Raw genomic sequence first — 24,262 nt, 5'->3', positions numbered from 1 at the left:
GCCAGGAGCAGGTGGAGGTACGGCCTGGGAATCCAGGGGTCCTACTCAGGAAGTAGCATGGAGAGGTGAATATGGTGCTGAGTACTGGAATGTAGGGGTGTCATCTCTGAAGCCCAGAGTGTGCTGGGTTCTGGAGAAGGGCCCAGTGACACAGTGGGGAGGTAGACCCTTCTAGGGGACAGGAGCTTTAGGGTTTGAGAGAGTGTCTGGAGAAGGTCCTTGGGGACAGAAGAGAAGGAAGAAGAGAAAGCTGGTATCTTGTTGGGGGTGAATCAGTATTCTATCTTTGCCTTCCACCTTATCAGAAACTATCTATCATTTGTCAAGGTCTTCACTTGGCACCTAGTATACATAGCAGGTGCTAAATTTTAAGTGTCTTTTTAATTGAACTAAACTCTGAACTAACCATCAAGCCTATCAACTAGCTATATGCCCCCTATCTATTTGAACCTTCCTTGACAGCCATGGACTTAACACTCACTCTAAAACACACACACACACACACTTTTTTGCCCTTGTAACTTTGTTCATATTTTAACTCTTGCATAGAATATGTTCCCTCCTTTGTACTTATTTGAATCCTATACCCTATCTTATCCTACTTTCTCTGTAGTGTTTCACCTCATTACTCCATCCTAGTGTTCTTTTCTCTGAATTCTTAAAATACTTGTCTGTTTTTAACCATTTAACAATTCTTCATCTTGTCTTGTTCTTTTTGTGAATGACTTTGTAAAGGGCTTTGTATTTTATTAAAATCTATTTTCTCCAAAGCTTGAACTAAAGTATGTGTGATAGCGATATCAGGTATGTTTCTTTATCATGCACTTTGGGAGAAAAGTTAATATGCTATTTTCTTTAAGTCATATACATTTAACATTTTGAAGAGTACTTTGTAAGTTTTTACTTGGATAAATTCTCAATTTTGCAGGTGGTCAGGTCAGTATGTTGATTAGGACAATTTTTATACATAAAAACCCTCTCATATTTTTATTAAATACTCATTATGTTTCATATTAAATCAAAGCAGGGACATGTGAATATAAGATTCTGAACTTCTGTTTGTTTTTCTCCAAAGATTTCTATGGAGAATGATTATCTGGGGCCCCGTAGAATTGAAAGTCTCCAAAAAGAAGATGCTGATTGGCAACGCAAAGCCCACATGGCTGTGTTGTCTATTCAAGATCTCACTGTCAAGTATTTTGAAATAACAGCTAAGGCTCAAAAAGGTAAGTTACAGAGTAAAATTGTGCTTAAATTATTTTTAAACAAAGATTTTTCTGTTTCACAGTACTACATACAAAATTCTGTAAATCTGCAGGTTTTCTCCAAAGCCATGATATTAGATTCATTTCTCTCTGTTTGAAGTAAAGGAGTGCTTGTCAGTAGTTATTAAAAATATCAGATATTATCTTTTTCTTTATACCACCAGTCCTTGGATTTTGATTCAGGTCACCAGTCATTTATTAACAACTACTAATGTAAAAGACCCTATACTAGGGACTGGTGATATAGAGACAAAATCAAATTGTCTCTGTCCTCAAGAAGTATTACATTCTTTGGGAGAAGGATGTACCGTGTATAAAGATGTGTCAAAACAAGGTAGGGAAAGGGAAGGAGGTGAACAGGAAAGAAGACAATACTCAAGCCTTTTTTGTATCATGGACCTTTTTGGCAGTCTGGGGTAGGGAGAAGCCTCTGGACCCCTTTTCAGAGTAATTTTTAAATGCATGGAATGCATAGCACTATAAAGGAAATCATTTGCTGAAACAGTGATGAAATTAATCAGACAAGGTCACAGACCCCAGATTGAGAACTGTTATTTTAGGAATGCCTGAGTTGGGAAAAATTAATTTTGTGTCAGACAATGGAGATGTAGAGGAAAGATGCCCAGAGAAGGTTTTATGGAAAAAAAAGTGGCCCCTAAGCTGAGCCTTTAAGGAAGATAAGGTATTTGACAGGTTGAGATGAGGATGGAATGCATTCATTGCATGGAGGTAATATCTATTTATTAAACTATATGAAGTGGGAGATGGTATGTTGGGATCAAGAAACAGTTTATAGACCAGTTGGTCTAGAATCACTAAGTCAATCAAGCATTTATTAAGTGCCTACTCTGTTCCAGGCAAAGACAAAAAATGTAACCATTCCTGTTCTTAAGCAGCTCACGTTCTATTGGGGGAACTGTATGAAGGGAAAGAATGTGAAACAGAGCCAGAAAGTTCAGATTTATCCAGATAGATTGTGGAATGTCTTAAGACTTGGGCTAAAGAGTTTGTAACAGCCACTGAGGATTTTCAGTCAGTGGCGTGAGATGGTCAAGACCTGTGCTTTAGGAAATCTTTACAGAATTTATTGAGAGTATATTTACTTACATTTTCCTTTATTATAGAAGTAAATTTCAGTGGTAATATCTTTTTAAAAAGCACCTTGGGATAAAGTATGAAGTATAAAGAAAATTATTGTCTGTTTCCTGTTTTTAAAAAATGTTCACTTCAGTGAACATTTCCAAAGCACCAACCATATACAAGAAGATTGGGTTAGGCACTGAAGAGTTAGAGAGAGCATTTTACCCTTTACTTAGCAGTACTTTCCTTTTTTTCTTTATTCTTTTCTTTATTTTTATCTTGAAGGGTACATTTTCTAGAGCAAAGACCAGACTTTTAATTTAATGAGCAGGAGTCCTATATATGTGAGAAAGGGTATGTTATAACGTGTATTATTTCATGACTTTAGTTTTATTACTTCAGCTATTAAGAGGATGTTTTTCCCTTTTAGATTCTGTTCCTGAAATGTGGATATGATGTGGGTATTTTCTAATCTTGTGGTTGAGCTATTAGTTTTTAATTTTTGCTTGAAATGGAGAATTACAACCCTTAATTTTACTTATTTATCATAAACTTTTAAATTTTTAACCTTTTTCATATAGGGAGCTCCTAGTGAGTAATTTTTCTACTAATGCAAATTGGTAACTTCTCTGCAAATTATATAGTACTAAGTATTGTCTGCAATATTGAGAATTTAAGTGAATTGCTCCAGTCACACAAGCCAGTATGTGTCAGAAACGGGACATGAATCTAGGTCTTCGTGACTCAGAGACCACTTCTGTCTATTGTGCTGTGATGCCTCTCCTTATTGAGATGTAAACTCTAATGAAATACCTAAATATTAACAGGAAACTTCTTTTAAAATCCATTCTATTCAAAAAAATTTTAGTGATTTTAAAAAAAATTATTGCTGGAGGTGTGAAACCATTCTGGATATTAGTTTGGAATATTTTACATAATTGCACATGTATAACCTATATCTGATTGCTTACTGCTTCAGGGAGAGGTAAGGGAGAGAGGAGAAGGAGGGATAGAATTTGGAATTCAAAATTTTCAACAAAAAAGAAAATGGCAATTGTTAGAGGGAGTTCAGTAGAATAGGTATATTAATATACATATTGGTGAAGCTGGTGTTTGCTTTGAATAGAGCTATCCCTCAGGAAGAATAACCTGCTTTTATCTTTATTTTTTACTTAAAATCTTGAGGAAAGATCCTGTTGTGACCTTTGAGGAGATTTTTTTTTATTACCCTAATAACTATTGAAATACTTGATATTTATAGTTAGGTGTCACATAAGCCTCTCTTAAATAGCAATTTGCATATTCGTATTCTTCCTTTGAAGTAGGTTGTCTTTGGTATCTTAGAAGACATTTTCAGAATTCTATAATAGGATACATATTGAATCTTTGTTATTTATTTGTCTTTCTATAGCTGTGTATGATAGGATGCGAGCAGATCAGAAAAAATTTGGTAAAGCATCATGGGCAGCAGCAGCTGAAAGGATGGAAAAACTTCAATATGCAGTTTCAAAGGAAACTTTGCAAATGATGAGAGCTAAAGAAATCTGTTTGGAACAGAAGAAACATGCATTAAAAGAAGAGGTAACATTATAATAAAATGATGAAATATTTCCATTTGGAAAGGGGGGGGATTAAAAATTTCTTCGATATTCTGTGTACTTTCTTGCATAGAGAACTAGTCTTTTTTGGTATCATATAAGCCATTATATAATTATAGAATCCCAGATCTAGAGAAATCACCTTAAGAGGCCATCTAGCTCAACCTTTGCCTGAATGAGTTTCCTTCCTGCAGAGATATTCTATTCCCCACTTGGATAGCTCTAATTAATAAGATTCTCCACCTACCCCCACATATTAAGACTACTTCTCTGCATTTTCCACATTTTTGCCTTTTTCTGCACTCTAACTAAGCAGAACCACCCTAATCCCTCATCCACACTAAGCCCTTTCAAATACTTGAAGAAAATTTCTCATTCCCACATTGCCTCTTCCTGAGTCTTCTTATCCAAGCTAAGCCCAGGTTCTTTAACTGATTATTTTAAATTTATTTTTATTACAATATTTTAAAATTATTAAATAAACTTTATTAGTATCTTCTGTGTTTACATCACCTATATTTCAATTTAGTCTTCCTTCTTTTCCTCCCAATGAGCCATCCCTTATAGCAAAGAATTGAAGAGAAGGAAAAAACCCATAGTTCCAACTACAGAAAGAGTAGAGGTACCTTCTCATATCTCTTCATTTGGGCCAAAATGGGTCATTATTATTTCATACCATTTAGTTGTTGTTTTTTTCTATTTACATTGTTGTAGTCATCGTATGTAGTATTTTCTTGTGTCCTGCTTACTTTTCAGAGATTGGGATTCAGAGACTTTTGAAAGATTGGTTGCCTATAATCATTACATCACTTCAAGAATAGTAATGTTAAAAAGATAGCCATTGTTTCAGGGAGAAGCTTGAATATTTAAAAAAATCTTTGTGCAGTATCCCAAAAGTAAACCTAATTCATTGGTTATTTGAGACATCGGTCTTAAGAGACCTGTACTGAGGACCAACTCTGGGTTGTCCCATTTAACTGTATATCATAGTCCGGACAAAAAAGTTTTCATCTGCTAAGTATCCCTTATACAGAAAACTTAACCATGGATACATTTGGTAGGCTTAGCAGTGGTCCAGAGCTTGGGAACAATTGGAATAATGTCATCTGTGAACAGGAGCACCTGGAAGGCCTCAACATTTATTGTAAAACCCTCTTCAGTTTTTACTATATTCTGAACATCCTCCATGAAAGTGGTAAACAACTTTGGTAAACATACTTTTTCTCTGTTTTATTTACTTCACTTGATCTTGAAAAAGTTGACTGACCCAATATCAACTATTCTTTTTGGGTCTTGTCAGTCTGCTTTGAATTATAGATATTAAGGTGATTTTACTCATGAAAGGAGAAAAATGAATTATTGAGCCCATTCTATATGAATGCTATGCCAGTAATAGTACCCTGTAATTTAGTTTTTGAAAAACTAGATCAATGTTAAGGAATATGTTAAAGTAGAGGTGCTGTCCGGTCTGATAAAAGTACAAAGCTCCTCTGACATGACAGAATTAAAAATTTGAAAACAAAGACCTAGAATATTCATAATAAAATGCAGTGTTAGACTTGAAACAGATTTTTAAAATTTTATTTATTTTTTTACATATAAGGTATTTTATTTTTTCTATTACATGTAAAGATAGTTCTCAACTTTTGTTTATACAAGCTTTACAATTTCAGATTTTTCTCCCTCCCCCCTCCCCTAGACAGCAGGTAATCTGATATAGGTTATATCTATATATCTATATATCATATCCATATAGATAGATACACACACACATATATATATACACATAATAACATTAATCCTATTTCTGCATTAATCCTGTTACAAGAGAAAAAATCAGAGCAGTGATGCAATGAAGCAGATTTTTTAAAATTTAAGAACTGAGCCCACCAAAATTGTTTCACTGTCTAAATTTTTGTTATCTACATTTATTAGTGCGACTTCTTTTTCTTCCTGTTCCCTTTCATATATACTAAATTCCCTCACAGGTTCCAGAGATCTAAATTTAAGGGAGCAGAAACAGCAGCAGGACATAGTAAATACCTTCCAGGACTGATGTATTTCTCCAGCTTCTTTTGTTTTTTTCTTTTTTGGTGTGGCAATTGGGGTTAAGTGACTTGCCCAGGGTCAAACAGCTAGTAAGTGTTAAGTGTCTGAGGCTGGATTTGAACTCAGGTCCTCCTGAATCCAGGGCCAGTGCTCTATCCACTGCACCACCTAGCTGCCCCAGGACTGTTTTTGAAAGGAATCAGGATGAATCTGAATTTTGGGAGTGGCTGCTTAGTTCTTTTTTTTTTTTTTTCCCAATAGCATGCTACAATCTAATCCTACAACCATTTATTAAATGGATAGTATCAATAAGCCACTGGCACTAGGACAACAACAAGAAAAAGAAATCTTTATCCTCAAGGAGGTTTGAATCTACATTCTTCAATGTACAGCATGTTTGTGTTCATATATGTGTGAAAGTATGTACATGTACATATATGCTGTAATTAAGATTATAGAAGTAAATTCATCATCTTAGATCTCATTACTTAAGTTGTAGGCTTGTCAAGTGGGATAAAATAGAGCGTTTTTTTTTTTTGTAAACCACTTAACACCATTGAAATTTTAAGTTATTGAACATATACGGAATATATTAGGAATATATTTCCATTATTGAAGTAATGGAGGCTCTCTTTGCCATTATCAAAAAGTTACAGCAAATTTAGGACAAATGAAAGACGTGGGTGGAGGACATCTTTTAAGGCAGTGGTTTTGTTATCATACCTAGCTAAATGCTTTTGTGGGGTGGGAAAGTATTTGTTGCTAACAAACAATAAATGTAGTGGGAGTTTATGTTCTCTACACCTCTGTCATAGGTCACTTCTGTTGTGCTATGTAACATTATGAAAGCCTGACAGTACCTGTCTAGGTCACTTTCTTATTTAATAAATTCCCAAGTCCTTTATTTGGTTTTTAAAGCCCTTAACAACCCTGCTCCTTCTGGTCTTCTTAACCCTACTGTAACACTTTATTCTTCTTAACCCTTTACTCTCCTCCACATATCTAAGATCATCACCATGGGCCTTCTTGCTGTTCTTCACCTTCTGTCTCTTGAGTCTATACCTTTTCCACTGGCTGACCCCTATGCCTCTCTTTTTGTGTCTGACTCTTGACTTCCCTGATATCTGTCAAGATTCAACTCATGCCACTTTTTACAAGAGGTTTTTTCAATCCCCCCAAATACAAGTTTTTCCCTCTTTATTTACCATGTATGTATTTTTGTGTGTGTGTGTGTGTGTGTGTGTGTGTATTTGTATGCACAACTTTACTCCCATTCAAACATGAGCTCCTTGCTAGCAGGGACCCGGTTTTTACCTTTCTTTGTATTCCTGGTGCTTAGCCCAGTTGTTGGCACGTGGTAAGCACTTAATAAGTGAATGACTGAAACAATGCTTTTTTTTTTTTTTTTTTTAGTGAGGCAATTGGGGTTAAGTGACTTTCCCAGGGTCACACAGCTAGTAAGTGTTAAGTGTCTGAGGCCAGCTTTGAACTCAGGTACTCCTGACTCCAGGGCCCGTGCTCTATCCGCTTGAAACAATGCTTTTTAAAATTTGATTTTAGAAGAGTCTTAGTTCATAAAAACTGTTAGGATGTCACAGAATTAGAGCTGAGGCTAGGTATTTAAAGTGTACTCCTAGAACAGTTGACTTCTTTGCCCTTTACTCTTTTACCAAACACATTATTTGTTTTAACTTTTAGTGATTTCCTTTTTATATGTCATCACTACTAAAACTAGATTAATATCACCTAAGACATTTCATACAGGAGCAATAAATATCTTTACTCTGTTCATCTTAGCCCTATTAGAAACCACTTACTTCTATTTTCTCCCATTCATAAAACTTTTATTCCACTTATATCAACACGTGTTTTTCACAATTATGCTTGGATTGTTCGTGAAAATTTCATAAGACCTTAAACAAAACTAGCCATCATCTCAAGTTATTTCCTTGTTAACTATTTTCTTGTCACATACATGTTTGGTAAGTAGGAAAAAAAGTCACAGAAGCAAAAAACCTAAGATAATTTAAATACCTGAGGTTTTTTTGTTTTGTTTTGTTTTACTGCCATGATTGATATATAGTTGACTTTATGAATATCATGCAGTTCATTTTTATTGCATCTTTACTTGTACATTTGTTCTTTGGTTAGCTAAACAATTTAAATACAAATAAAAGGAGTAGTAAAATAAACAGAAATAATGAAAGCAAACAGCAAGTAACTTTATGTATAATGGAATGGAAACTATTTCCAGAGTGAAATTTACTGGTTTAAAACTTCTGTCTGAAGGAATACTTTTGCAACTGCAATCATAAAGGTATACATGTTGAGATTGCATATTTCAGATACACATGGTATGACATGTAATATGGGAAATTTATTTCTAACACAGCCATGAATGCTTCAACCCTAAAGTACCCACAGTAACTAAACCTGTGGCTAGAACTAATGATCTTCCCTCCCCCCATTGCAGACCAATAGGTAGGCAGTTTTCTTTGTTTAGACAAGGAAACTGGCTTAACACTGGTCTTATAAAATAACAGCATATCAAAAGTACTATGTGCCAAACATGTAAACCATGTTTAAAAATTCCCTCTCTTCATATTGACCATCTCAGATGAAACTATTAACATAACAGAATGTTAACTGGCTCTACTCTCCTAATATTAAACATAAAAAACCCACATGGGAAGTGTGTGTGTGTGTGTGTGTGTGTGTGTGTGTGTGTGTGTGTCCAAATAGAAGTAACATAATTATAAGTCATAAAAACTATTTGTGGGACAACATGGATGTCTACTTTATAAATTTAGAATGAGGCTGACAAAAATTGGAAGGGTGGTAAATTCTTCCTTCTTTTTCCTGCTTCATCTTCATCTTCCATCTTCTTGGGTGTCTGCTGTCCACGATGTCACAACTGTCTTTTAGTAATTGCATTATTAGTGTGCTAATTTTGAATAATTCTTCATCTTTTAGCAACGGCTTCATCAGAAGCTGCCTTTACAAGGGAACAAGTTTTCTCTGGAGAATTCAGTATCTTATAATAGAACACAGAGAAATCTGGGGCCCTCTCCTTTTTGCTGATTTCAAATGCTTTATATGCTTGTTATGATTGATCCACTCGTTCTTGTAATCACCAGCAGTAACTTCAGCCAAATAACAGCACTAATCTTCTTTTGTTTTCAAATAGAAAACTTTGCTTTTTACTTGTGAAGAATTTGAAACCAAGAACTTTTCCAAGAGATAGTTCTTCATTGCAGATATCTCAATCTATTTTCTCTCTATACTTGGGCCATCTAGTATTTTTTTCTCAGCACCTTCCAACCTTTGCTCAATACTTGAAATAGACTTCCAAGAAGATCTGAGCTCCTGTGACATTTTTATAAGCAACAAAGATTGTCGCCCTCTTCATTGGATCATTGCAAGTCATTGCTTGGTTACAGACTTCACACAAGCTGCCACGTCATCATATTGCTCAGCCAATTTGACTTTCTATACATTTTTATCTGTGATATTCTATTCCTGGAAGATGGGGTTCAGCAGTCTCTGGGTTGAGACAGCAGCAGCAGTGGAGCTGACACTCTGGTCCCATATCTCTCAGTTCACAGCTCCAGCCACCAAAAACCATTTAATGCTCTTTATCGTCTTTTGAGATTATTCCTGAGCTATAAGTTCTCATATAGATGCTTTCTTTACATTGCCATGTTAGGATGGATTTCTGACTTAAAATTTACACTTTGACATGCCATAGCAATTATTCTTTTTCTTTTTCTATACAGATGCAGAGCTTGCAAGGTGGCACAGAAGCCATTGCCCTTTTGGATCAGTTAGAAGCAGATTATTATGATCTGCAACTTCAGTTGTATGAAGTACAGTTTGAGATCTTGAAGTGTGAGGAGTTATTGCTAACAGCTCAACTTGAAAGCATCAAGAGACTTGTATCAGGTATATATATATATACAGTAGACCTTTTTTCCTACAAATGTACAGAGGTCCATTAAACTGTGAGTATTGGGGGAAATATAAATGGAAGCAATAGCTACATTTCTCTTAAGGAATAAGAAAATTCTAACAAAAGTAATATTGACTTCTTCCAAAGCTGTAATGAGTGGTTTGTTAGGCTTTTGGTATCTTTGCATCTTCATTTGAGTTATCAAAAATAAAATGAGAAGTTTAAAAACAAAACATTTGAGTCCAGTAATGTGGATTCTTTAGAAAGTATGTCCTTGATAAAATCTTTTTATGTGTAAACTACAGTTTTTCCCTTCATGGTTCAAAGCAGGCCTTCTTTAAGTAATGTGCAGCAATATTAAACCTACAAGAATAGAAAATAGAAACTTATTTGAGTGTGGATGTAGTCTCTACTTTGTACTGCAGTTTTTTCTAATTGCTTCAGATTTTATCACTTAAATTTTGAATATTTGAAACATTTTTAAATGCATAGAAGAGACCAGAAGGAAGAACAATAGGAAATAAGAAAAACAGGATAGCTTTTAAATTATCATACATGTGAAATATACATAAAAAGAAACACAAGTTGTCCATAAAAGATATTTACAGCTTCATTTATAATCCTTTTTCTTTTAGTCTATATATGGAAATACTCATCTTATTTGGTGTTTCTTAAGTTCAGATTTTTTTTTTAATCGTTAATGTAAGAAGTTTGTACTGTTCAACTTTGTAGAAATAGAAAAAGGAAATACTGAAGGTATAAGCATATGCCCAAAGTATGTTATTACAATTCCATAAAGTTAGAATTTGGTAACTCTTAATAGAAGCAGCAACCCCACTGGTTGCTTATTTTGTAAGAACCCGTAGGAAAAGAAGCATGAGATTCACAATTATAATGTACTATTGTTTGTTTATGAGGATGACACTACTGACTCACCATCAATGGGTCTTAGGCTTTGAATTGATTTTACAGTACCTTGTTGCCTTTTGGGGCTATTAGCATATACTTATAAAATTATTAGCAAGAATAAGTATTACATAGCGGCAGCTAGGTGGTGCAGTGGATAAAGCACCGGCCCTGGATTCAGGAGTACCTGAGTTCAAATCCAGCTTCAGACACTTGACACTTACTAGCTGTCTGACCCTGGGCAAGTCACTTAACCCCCATTGCCTTGCAAATAAAAAAAGAGTAATAAAAGAATAAGTATTACATAAATGTGGCCATGCAGAGGTAATTGATTTAATTGGGGATCAAACTCTGTAACTTTGTTTAAACCTAAGTCACATAAAAGTTCATAGATTTTGGGTATTTGTCCATTTTCTGTTATGCTTCTCACTTCTCTTCTGTGCTTCCAATTCTTCTTCCACTGTTTCTCATTTGAACAATTCAGAGAAGGGTGCTTTTATGCCTTAATTACTGCTACACCAAGTCCATTCTCTTCCTAGCTAAATTAACTCGATATCTTTCCTGGGTCCAATCTAGATGATGTAATTAAGCCACCTCAGACCTTTCAGCTGAAAAGATAGTTGTTTCTGGCCACTCAGATTCAGTAGTTTACGGTTAAGGATAAGCCAAGAAACCAAGAGTTAGTTGGCTTGGGGGGGCGGGGGGGGGGGGGGCAGTGAGGGTTAAGTGACTTGCCCAGAGTCACCCAGCTAGTGTCAAGTGTCTGAGGCCGGATTTGAACTCAGGTCCTCCTGAATCCAGGGCCAGTGCTTTATCCACTGCACTACCTAGTTGTCCCTGTTCATTGACTTGTAAAAATATTTTGGTTTTGTTCCCTTTACTAGCTTTAGCTTAAAAGATAAATGGTGGGGGCAGCTAGGTGGCGCCTAATTTTGATTATCATAAAATATTTCTTGAACACCTCCTGCAATACAACATACTAATCATGAGGAATTTAACACTATGTCACAGCCCTCAAGGGGCTTGTTATAGTGGGGAGAGAAGATATATGTGGAAAAAGTTAAATAATTTGAGATGTATGTATGTGCTAGGTATTAAATGATATCAGTAGGCTTAGGTGGATTTCCAAGATAGTCCCAAGACCATAATTTTTTATTTTCACCTGAATGGAATGTATGAATGAATGAACAAACTAATGAAAGAGCAATGTACTAGGGTGATAAAAATGCAAAGCAAAGATAGTCTTTGCTCTCCTGAAGTTTAACAGTCTAATGGGGAAAACCTCACACATAAGAGAGTGGTAGCTGAAAAGGGTAACTTTGGTTCTGGGGGAAGAGGGTGTGGTGTGTGAAGATGCAGGGGAGTAAAGTAACATATGCCTTTCAGGAGTGACTTCCTTTATTAGATCATAATTCCAGTTATCTAGAGCCACCTGAAATAGTGAACCTAAAAAACCCCCCAAAAAACTAATCATCAATATGGAGGGCAAAACTCAAGGGCATGGTTTCTGGTGTAAGAATTTTGTCCAGAAGTTAAATGGTAGGATATAGAACACATAATCATTAAGTGTTCAAATGAAACCAAGCAGAAGGAAGATGAAGATAGAGAAATAAGGAGGGGTCCCTAAAAGATGAGTGCAAATTTAAAAGTCAAGTTGGACTAATCAAACAGCATTTTGTTGAGGAATGAGAAATACTGAATGACAGTGCAATTAGGCAGATCAAATAACACATGTAAGTAATCAAGAGGCTATCAATTTAAAATAAGCTAACAAATGAATGTTAATTAATCCAAATTAATGCATTTCTTCTCCCCTCCCCCTTTATTGACTTTTCATAACAGAAAAAAGAGATGAAGTAGTGTATTATGACACTTATGAAAGCATGGAGGCAATGCTTGAAAAGGAAGAGATGGCAGCATCTCTACATCTACAGCGGGAAGAGTTGCAGAAACTTCAACAGAAAGCTCGGCAGTTGGAAGCAAGGCGTGGGCGTGTGTCAGCCAAGAAAGCCTACCTCAGAAACAAAAAGGTCTCATGTTTGCAATTTTCTTCAAATGTATAATACAACTTCAAGTTACCCTTTTAGGCATTATTTTTTCCATAGCCGCACTGAAAATTCTAATAGATTTGTAAAAAAAATTCTAAAAGATGGAATTTCTGATTCAGTTAAGTGGTAGCATGCCTATTATTTTATCACAGACTAGCTTAGGTACTCTTTTTTTGTTTTTGTTTTTGTGAGGCAGTTGGGGTTATGTGACTTGCTCAGGGTCACATAGCTAGTGTCAAATGTCTAAAGCTGGATTTGAACTCAGGTCCTCCTGAATCCAGGGCTGGTGCTCTATCCACTGAGACACCTAGCTGACCTCTAGCTTAGGTACTTTTAAGGATATTCTCCTGAACTCTTCTTCTTCTACCCAGCTAGGCCCTGGCTTTTCTCTCTCTCAATACTTGTATTGAAAATTGAAGGTTTTTTGGTTTGTTTGTTTTTTTTAATGCTTACATGACAATAAACATTTTATGGAATTTTTAAAAGCCACAAGAAAAATGACTAAATATGAATGAAAACCAACACTGACACAAAATAGTATTTATCATTCTTTACAAATTAGGTAAAAACCTGTACCTATGTGACCTTTGGTTAATTATCTAACCTTCCATATGTAAATCAAAAGAGTTTGATTACATGACCTCTGGGGTCCTTTCCAGCTCTTAAAATATCATGCCTATATAAGAAACAGTTTTATAAGAACTCCTAGATATAGAAAATTACTTTTTTCTTTTTGGGGGGGGCAGGGCAATAAGGGTTAAGTGGCTTGCCCAAGGTCACACAGCTAGTAAGTGTCAAGTGTCGGAGGCTGGATTTGAACTCGTGTCCTCCTGAATCCAGGGCAGGTACTTTTATCCACTGCGCTACCTACCTGCCCCTCCATTCCATGCTATTTCAAAGAGCCATAGGATTTCCACTTTCCTTGCCCTGCCCCCCCCCCCCAAACCAATATTATTGTATAGGTAGTTATGAGTGTCATCTAGCTTACACATATGCAAGTAAATATTGTTAGAATTTTTTATCTTCCTGGTTACTTAATCTTTTAGTCGGTCCCTATAAAATTCCCAGGACTTTTTTTAGGTGCTGAGTATACAAATACCACCAACCACCAAAAAATCAGTGTGCCCTACGTGGTCTTATTCTACTAAGAACTTTGTGTCCTACTTGAAAATAAAATTAATTTTATAATCATGTGTAAACTGGGGGGGGGGGTTTGCCCATTGTGCCACACATGACCAATACTAATTGGCTCACAGAAAAATTATTTATTGTTCATGGTGATTGCCAATTTTCACATGACCAATACTAATTGGCTCACAGAAAAATTATTTATTGTTCATGGTGAGTGCCAATTTTCAAATGAATTTAGAATGCCTTTTATCTATTGGCTTAATCAACTAGAGGAAAATTCACTAAATGATTTGGCTGTATTTTTACTAGTATCTTCAGAATATCTGTGATAAGGTGATGTTTATTAATACATTGGATTGGATTGGATTATTCAGAGCCAGTGATGAAATATGTGCATATTATATGTATTTTGGAAGTTCTGTCTTTTTCCCTGATAATGGCTATAACTAGTATTAAATCAGCCTAAAATCTAACCTTTTGTAAATACAACCCTTATCAATGATACTCAAGGATTGCTAATTGAAGGATTGGTGATCCTTGAGTATCATTGATAAGGATTATATTTCCAAGGATATACAATTTTATGCTTTGTTTTTAATATAAAATTTGTACAGTCTTACTGTTGTAATTCCTGGTATGTGATAGATTTGAGCTTCATTCCTAATTCCCTGTTCATATGGCTATTCGTATGTAGTGAGTTAGTACATAAACAACTTAACAAGTGAATTTAAAACCAGTATTAACAAAAACTTGTTTTCTTTGTAGTCTTTGGTACATGTCTTCCTTTTTATGACTTTTTTTCCTCATCCTTTTGACCTCCCTTTAAGTCTCCCTATCTCTTCACCATACCGTGACAGTTCACAATATTTGATTTGGTTTTAGTGTTCTTTTCATTTATATTATTATATTCATGAATGTTGTTATCTTAATTTATCAGAGCGTATATATATGTATATACATATATATATTGTATGTTATCTTAATTTATCAGAGTATATACATATATATACATATATATACATATATATATATATCTCCCCATGTTTCTCTGAATTCCTCATAGTCTTTATTTTTTATATCATAGTAAAGAAATGTTATAGTAATATTTCATTACATTCATAGACCAGTTTTTTCATCCCATGACCCAATCAAAGAGTGCCCATTTAGTTTTCATTTCTTTGCTACCATATATTTTGGTATATTTAGTTCTTTCTTTTTGTATTAGACTTTTTTAAGGCATATATAATGGAATCTCTAAATAAAAGTATAATTCTATATTGTTTTCCTGAGCAGATGATCACAATTCCACCAATAGTGTGTTACTGTGCCTGAGTTCTCAGTCCCTCCAACAATGACTATTTCCATCTTTTGTTATCTTGCTCAGTTTTCTGGTGAGGTGTGTGGGGACCAATTTTTAATTGGGGAGTGTTACCTAAGCGGCTTGCCGCAATATTGGGGCAAGGAAGGAGACCGGCAGCCTCCCTCAAAACAGAACAGGATTTATTTTAACAAGAACGAACTTTAAAAAACACACACACACAAAACCACGATCAGTAGGATCAAGGGAAAGGATATAAAATGGGGAAAGGGAAATTATACAACCTCAAAAGATACCACCGCCCAGGAATTAGGTGAGAATACGCAGCAGAACTTCTGTTCTTCCAGCGTCCAGCTAGAATGCCCCATTCTCCTCCCCCAATTTCAGAAAAACCCCACACAGCCCCAGCCAATGGGATGGCTGCTCTGACAGTCACACAACTGCCCTCACTAGGCTTCCAATCATTATAATTTTGCCAGGCCCATGTAGGCATCTGCAAGTGGTGATGACGTGAGGTGCCAGTGCCATGTGCGGAGCCCCAGGCCAGTGTGTGCCGAGGCATAAAACCCTCAAATAACAATTCTTTACAGGTGGAACCTCAGATTAATTTTAATTTGCATTCTTTCATAGTGATTTGGAAAAGAAAATTTTTTGAAACCTGGTTATCATTCCATTTGTAGTCCTTGAGTGAACTGTGATGGTGCTATAGTGTAGTTGAGTGGTGTTAAAACTCAACTAGACATAGATCCTTGTGGGCTTCTGTGTTGTATTATATTTTTTCTTTTATTAAATATTTCCCAGTTATATTTTAATCTTTTTCAATCAGGAATTTTGTGGGCCTCAAGTTTGACACCTCTGGTGCAGTGGATAGAGTGCTTGACTTGGATTTTAGAAGTCTTTTGTTCAAGTTCTTCCTCAAGATTACTAGTTGTGTGACCCTGGGTATATCACTTAACCTCTATTTGCCTCAGTTCCCTCATATGTAAAATTGGGATAATAATACAACAAGATTGTTGTGAGAATTAAATAGACAATATATGGAAAGTGCTTTGTAAATCTTCCCTTGGACAGTTTTTATTGGGGAGTGATACAATTTTGAAAGAATTGAGATACCACTTTTAAGATAAGTAAAATGGTCTGGGAAAATAATACAAAATTTTACCAAGATAGGCAAAAAGACATTAGTAACAACCAAACTACATGCCTACCCTTTCAGCTCTACAAAATCTCTGAGAATGATCTACACATATATAAAGGCATCCTTGACAAACATGAAAAGGGAACATATGAACTTTTGTAAACCATGTTTTGTAGTAGACCATCTTTATGGCCACACAATTGACTGAAAGGTGCTTTAAATGAATATTTCATTGTGTTTATTATTTATATAGCAAAATAATCCTTAAACAAAGACATCTTCCATGTATATGTCACATCCTCTCAAGATAATTTCATACAGTTAACAATATAAACAACATATCCTCTGATTATCAGTATCAAACCAGGCATGAAGAAGAGTTGTATATACACCCATGTCTGCTGTAAAGTACAAAAAGGAGAGGTAAATGATCCTGCAAGTGCTTCTCATTGTGAATTATATTGTGCTGATTGCATTAAGTACCAGAATATTGCAGAACTTCTTAAGTGAGAGATAGAGTCCATCAATACATATGTCTTAAAGAAACAAGGCAGATTGACAGTAAAGAATTGAATAGATAAGAAGTGAACCAGCTGGCTTGCCCTTGTGAAATTGTGTAGCCCTCTTAAATTCAGGCTTCTCTATAAAACCAACCAACCAACCCCATCTTTTTAATGGCAGTATATTTCTGGCCTTGCTGTATGGCTACAAATCAAGAAATACCCCCTTCTACAGAAAGCTGAAACTGAGAAGCACCAAAAAGAGTATTAGAGGAACAGATTTGAGTTATTTATCAATAGGATACCACATATTAACAAAAGGGAAAGAAATGGCAAAAAGGACATAGTCAAAGCCTTTAATGTCCTTTCTAGCTCTAATTCTGTAATCCCATGTATGATCTAAAAAGGAAATGGGCTGGTGAAAAGAGACTATCTGTGGTGCCTAAGGAGTGTTAAAATATCTGTCACATCTGTCTAATTTATTTATTAAACGAAATGGAAAATAATCACTGGGTGTGGGAGCTGAGATGGGTTGCAGTTTGCCGGGATTGAGGGAATGCCCATATCAATGAGATAGCCAATCCACTGAATTATTCAAGAAGTATGTGGCATTGTATCACACACCTCACCCTCCCCCAGTTCTTTAGGTGAGTGTAAATAAAGGAAAGCTTGAAGGGTTCATGATAACTGCATAGTACATCATCCTTAAATTTTTCTTGTGTTTATTTGCCAAATTTTCATAAAGCATTACTATTTGTAGTAATAAGTCACATTTATATGTAGCTCTGTAGAGTGTAGGAATGTATTTTCATTCCAGATAACTCTGTGAGGTACACAGTGCAGCTATTATGTATCCTCATTTTACATATGAGGAAACAGACTTAGGAAGGTACAGTAGCTTGTCCATATCCATGTGGTTGGTTAGTGGCATGACCAGGCCTCAAACCTGGAGCTTCTAGTTTCAAATTCAGTGTTTTCTCTACTATTCTCCATTAATATTTTTTTCATGTCCTAGTGATAAGAACAGTTGCTTCATGAACTTTTTTTTTTTTTTAAGTGAGGCAATTGGGGTTAAGTGACTTGCCCAGGGTCACACAGCTAGTAAGTGTTAAGTGTCTGAGGCCAGATTTGAACTCAGGTCCTCCTGACTCCAGGGCCAGTGCTCTATCCACCTAGCTGCCCCCTTCATTGACTTTTTAATCTTTAAGTAGTTTTACATATGCAGATCTAGAAATTGACCTAATAGGAATTATATGGGCTCTTACCTGCCTAGACTGTTGGTAAATGAATGGCATAGGAAGATTTCGAGGTTAAGGCTAACTGCTACAATAGGTATCAGTTGATAAATTAGTTTGATTTGTATTAATGCACATTTTGTTTTCTTAATAGGAAATCTGTATTGCAAAGCACAGTGAAAAATTCCAGCAACGCCTTCGGAGTGAAGATGAATACAGGACACATCATTCAGTACAGCTAGTAAGTTTGGGTATTTGGTGATTGGGTATGACCTGTTTAATGGTTAAAGCTACATATTTGAATTAATTCACTTTCTTGAAAATTGATTCAGGTTTACCATTTTCCTTCTCCCCTACTTCCCCAACACACTTCTAATACTTTCCACCCTTTAGAGTATGAACATACCTGTTTTGATAATTCTCTTTTGGGGGCTGACCTGTGGTTCAGTTAGTACAGGTAACTTCTCATTTTACAGATACAATGCAGATACACAGTTGCTCTGCACCTAAATAGTGTTAGCAGATTGCCTGGGACACTGAAAAGTTAAGGGACCTTGACCCCAGGTCTTGCTGACTTAAGGCCAAGAGAAATCCAGTACTTTATTGTCACTCCCCTAGAAAATATCAGTCTTTATAAGTATGTAGCTTTAATTCCATACTACTGGCTTAACATAATAAAGGGCAATAATGCTATAGTTGAAAGGATGAATGATAAGCCTCTCTCAAATTCCTTCCAAAGTAGCAACAATTTTTTATGGTTTTACCTTTTACCTGGAGGTTGTGAGAGAACAAAATGAAATTAATTTAGCATTCTGTTCATCATACCTAATTAAAACTGCTAATCTTTGTGTTTGGGAAACTGATTTATGGTATTTCTATCAGAGCCAGAATTACAGTAATAGTTCAAGTAGTTTGGAGTGTTATTTTAGGGGTAACCAAAAGGTTTCCCCATTTATTTTCTCTCCTTCCCTATATTCTCTTCCTTGCCCCCAACCAAAAATGCCCCACCTCATTTATGATTAAAATCATATAATTTATTTCATTCTTTTGTCCCTTATTACATTGGGTCTTATCAATCTGTTATCCATCCCAACAATTAAGGTGTATGTGTGCTAGTCAGTCAGTTATTAAAACTTAAGCATCAGGGGGCAGCTAGGTGGCACAGTGGATAGAGCACCGGCCCTGGATTCAGGAGGACCTGAGTTCAAATCCGGCCTCAGATACTTATCACTTACTAGCTGTATGACCCTGGGCAAGTCACTTAACCCCAACTGCCCTGCAAAAAAACAAAACAAAACAAAACTTAAGTGTCAGGCACTGAATTAAGTATGAGAATACCTAGAAAGGGAAAGTCCCTGCTTTCCAGAACTTGCACTCTAATGGGGGAGATAGTAGGCCAATAAATACATACAAACAAGCTATATACTGGATAAATAAATAGTAAGTAATTAACAGAGAAATGGCACTAGAATTACGAGGAATTGGTAGAAGCTTCCTGTAAAAGAAAGGATTCTAGCTGCAATTTAGAGGAAGCCAGGAGAGGCATGAGGAGCAGCCAGAGAAAATGCCTGGAGCTGAGAGGAGTGTCTTGTACACAGAATAGCAGAGGAGGTCAATGTCACTTGATCAAAGAGTACTTGGGGTGAGGATGGGAGTATAAGAAGACTGTAAATGTAAGGGGTGGGGTGGCTACGGTGTGAAGGGTGTTGAATACCAGAGTTTATTGAGTAGGGGGTGACATGATAGAACTTAATGCTTTAGGAAAATCACTTTGATGGCTGAGTGGAGAATGGACCAGAATGGAGAGAGATGTGTGGCAGACAGACTAACAATAACCAGCAAGCTATTGCATTAGTCCAGGTGTGAGGTGATGAGGCCTTGTAACAGGGTGATGACAGTATCATATGAGTGAAGGAGGCACATTCAGGAGAAGTCACTAGGCCTTGGCAACATATTGAATATGAGGGGTGAGAATACAGGAATACAGAATCTAACCTATGTTGTATGGGCACCAAATTTAATATGGAGAGAGTTAATTGGGTGGCTCGCTGTAATATTGGGTGGGGTTCAGAAAATAATGAGGGACCTCTAGGTCTAAAGTTTACTCCCCTCTGAACTGCCTTTTTTAGTTATTTCTCCCAGGCCAATAAGAAAGGGGATTGACAGTCTCTTTTCCACAAACAAATCAGATTTTATTAATGGGAATAAAATACACAGCAAAGGTAAAATTAATTAAGCCAGTGACAGGGGGAATAGGGAAAGAGGAAAATGGATAATCTCCCTGGCTCTAGCAAAGACCGACAGAATCCCCAAACTCACCAAGCTCAGCTAATTCAAAGAGCTGGATCCATTTTTATTAACTCACCATCACTCTTATTAGCCCTTACCTTCAATCTTCCTAACTGTACGTTTTCATGTTTGCCTCATCCATTAAAAAAAAAAAAGCTTCATTTGATCTGACCATTCCTGCTAGTTAGCCATCATCTTCCCTTCATGGCTAAATTCCTTGAGAAAGCAACCAATAATCTGTGTGTACTGCACCCCACCCCCACCCCACATTATGTACTAAAGCCTTCTGCAATCTGGCTTTTATTGACCTCTAAAGTTATTAGTGATCTCTTAAATGCCAAATCTAATGGACTTTTCTCAGGTCTTTTCCTTCATAACATCTTCTTTGGTAGACAACATCTGTCACCCTTTTGTACTCTCTCCATGTAGGTTTTGGTTTGTTTGTTTGGTTGGTTTTTTGGTGAGGCAATTGGGGTTAAGTGACTTGCCCAGGGTCACACAGCTAGTATGTGTCAGGTGTCTGAGGCTGGATTTGAACTCAGGTCCTCCTGACTCCAGGGCTGGTGCTCTATCCACTGTCCCCAATGTAGGTTTTTGCAACACTGTATAGATCTGACTCCCTAACTTCCCTAGTCAGGGAGCTCCAGGAGTTCACTGTTATGTCCAGCATCTTATATAAAGTTGATCAGGTGACACTGCAGTTTCTTCTCACCTTGAGACCTTTCTCTATCAGATCACCCTCAATCTATTCTGTGTATATTATATACCTAGTTATATAGATGTTGTCCCTTCCATTAGCTTGTGCATTCCTTGAGGACAGGGACAATTTTTTTACCTTGATTTGTATCCCCACCACTTAGCACATACTTGAAGCTTAATGAATGCTTGTTGGACTGAGAGATTGTAGGAAGCCTGGGGTTGTTGGTACATAAATGGGATAACACTTCACAATTTTGCCTTGGCCCAGGCCTGCACGAGTAATCTGAATTGGTAATATGAATTCTTAAATGAAGTTAAAAATTTGGAGTAGCCTAGGAAACATAAATGTATATGAATGCTACATGTTTTCTCTCAAAATTTTGACATTGTTTTATTTTTTTTTAATTTCATTTGATGCCATTTATTTCATTGATTTCCAACTTTCCCTTCTCATCAAGTGAGCCTTCACTTGTAGCAAAAATTTGACCATGACCCATCAAGTATGTATGACAGGATATGAAATATATTATATATATACATATGTCCATCTATCTTTTATCTATGTTTCTATCTATATTCATACCTAGTTCTCCCTCTGGATAAAAAGGGGAGGTACATTTTCTCAGTTCTTCTCTGGGCTGTTTTTATTCTCCTAGTTCTATATACTTTATATCAGTTCATATACATATTCTTATTCTCAGAATTCTTCATGTTTGTTCTTTTTATGGTAATATTCCATTATATTCTTGTACCAAAAATTTTATAGCCATTCTCATTTAATGGGCATATTAAATTGTCATAATTGTTCATTTATAATTTTTCAGAAGCATTATAATACAAGATATCCAACTATTATATGAAACAGTATCTTTGGGTACATGATGAAAAAAACTTCTTTATTTGCCTTTCCAAGAAGGACATGTGAACCATCCTTCCATTTAGTTGTAATTTCCTTTTCTCTTATAGTTTAATTTGTAGTGAGCATGCCATGATTGATATGCTACAATTCCTTCAGCAGTTTGTCTGCTTGTTGATCACAGAACAAGGATCTCATATCAGAGCAATAGCAATTAGGTTAATGTTTATATCTGGTATAATAACTCAGTATTAGTTTGCTCTTTGCTCTTTGGCCTCTGCCATTGTTAACTCTAGAAGTAGGATGGAACCACACAAGACTCATGGCTGGTTTGTGCTGATTTCTTTCATGAGTCACCATGGCCAAAATTCTTGTGGCTTGATACTACTGAAAAATTATCAGTAAGGGGCAAGGACTACACTTATTTTTAGTTTATGAACTTTATGATTTAAGAAAGCTACATTTGAAGATTTGTTACTTCAAAACTCACTTTTAAGGCACTTCACAAGTTGCCTTTAACCAACTTTTCAACCTTATTTCAGTGTTCCTCTTCATTCACTGTATATAGTCCATGTAAAATATGTATTCTTTGTTTTCCAGCAATTATCTGTCCTCTCCCGCTTCCTTGAATGTTTTTGTCATTTCCCCATGCTTGGCATAGACACATACATACTACTAGGTACCTAATCAATCACTGCATATTAAAACTCTTCTCATCCTGCTCAGTCCACTTTTGGTGCTGTCTTCTCCATGAAGCCTTACCTGAGTATTCTCCTTCTCCAACTTCTCTTATACTTCTCACTTTTATTTATCATATTCCAACTGGTGGTGCAGATATTTATGAATATTTCTCCCTCTATTTCCCCTCCACTGAAATACTTGATCATAGGCTCCAAGAAGACAAGAACTTGGGTCATACTAAATTTTTGTATCTCTAGCACCTAGCATAGTGGCTTTCAAAGAGTAGCATTTAGGAAATGTTAGTTGAAATAATTCTTTAACCAAGTCCAGCAGCTCTCTTCAACTTAACCTTTTTCTTTATCTCATAATCTGGCTACAGAATCATGTACCTAACAGCTACCAAGAACACATTATTCCTACCTCTCAAGAAAATGTCTATGGTAACTGTTACTTCCTGTTAGTGATTTCTAGACTATGTTTATGTAGTTACTTTCAAATTTTTTCAATTCATCCTCGAACTAGAGAAACCCTATAACCACATTTGATGGTATCTTGCCTCGGATTCAGGATTTTACCTTCTCCTACATTAGGTAACATGTTGGATGTCATATAGGATACAATAACTTTTCTAATAACTCTGACAGTACAAGAGTACCATGGTTTTTTGTTTTAGTTTGGTTTTTTTGTTTTCATTTTGTTTTGGGTTTGGTGGTTTGTGGTTTTTTTGGGGCGGGGGAGGGCAATGAGGGTTAAGGGACTTACCCAGGGTCACACAGCTAGTAAGTGTCAGGTGTCTTGAGGCTGGATTTGAATTGAGGTCCTCCTGAATCCAGGGCCAGTGCTTTATCCACTGCATCACCTAGCTGCCCCCAAACCATGTATTTTTAACAGCTTGCAAGAACATGTTGAGAAATTTTTCTCAAGTAATACAATCAGAATTCTTAGTCACTTTATTATTTCATTCTCTTTATTTGCAAAATAGGTTGGATTAGATTATTTCTAAGTACATTCTAGTTTTAAATGCTATAACTTGTAAGTGATCTATGAGTTAAAGTAATACATAATCTTGATTTTTATAATTCAACAGTGTCCATATTTCAGTTTTCCACATGTGAAGAATTTAATTAAAATAGCCCTTACTTTGCTATCCCTTCAAAAGCAGTTCTGTTTTCCCCTACATTCCTGTTAGGTTCAGTGACACAGGAAAAAAATGTATTTGTTAGCCTTAGGATATTTTTTTGCTGCCATAGTAACAAATCAACTGAATAACTACAAATTAGCGCTCCAGATTTGACTGAAATATATATATTTTCTTTGCTTCTACTCTCTGACTGCAAAAAGTTCTTTTATTTTACTCATTCTGATTTAATCTAGTCCTATAACCTAAAATACTGATCCTTCTCCCTGAATTTTACGTATGTTTGCTATTATAATTTGGTAGCTATGCATTTTAGGTATGAAGCAGGTAGGTTTTTTTATATGTACTAAATAAAATTTACCATGTTTCAGTCCATATTTTA

General features: G+C 35.9%; 1 protein-coding gene across 4 annotated transcripts in view; it reads left to right on the top strand.

Annotated features, from left to right (window-relative positions):
* JMY (junction mediating and regulatory protein, p53 cofactor) overlaps nt 1–24,262 on the top strand; it is an 85,740-nt gene that overhangs the window by 46,329 nt on the left and 15,149 nt on the right. For all 4 annotated transcript variants that reach the window (XR_006353275.1, XM_043966983.1, XM_043966960.1 and 1 more), the window contains exons 3-7: nt 1,076–1,226; nt 3,757–3,926; nt 9,769–9,934; nt 12,690–12,877; nt 18,372–18,458. Coding sequence is in view for 3 of the 4 variants with exons in the window: in XM_043966983.1 (XP_043822918.1) it covers nt 1,076–1,226; nt 3,757–3,926; nt 9,769–9,934; nt 12,690–12,877; nt 18,372–18,458 (762 nt within the window). In the remaining variant the exon portion in view is untranslated. The remainder of the gene's footprint in view (nt 1–1,075; nt 1,227–3,756; nt 3,927–9,768; nt 9,935–12,689; nt 12,878–18,371; nt 18,459–24,262) is intronic.

The sequence above is a fragment of the Dromiciops gliroides genome, chromosome 1, assembly GCF_019393635.1.
Source record: "Dromiciops gliroides isolate mDroGli1 chromosome 1, mDroGli1.pri, whole genome shotgun sequence".
NCBI classification, from domain to species: domain Eukaryota; kingdom Metazoa; phylum Chordata; class Mammalia; order Microbiotheria; family Microbiotheriidae; genus Dromiciops; species Dromiciops gliroides.
This window is presented reverse-complemented; position numbering and strand designations above follow the sequence as displayed.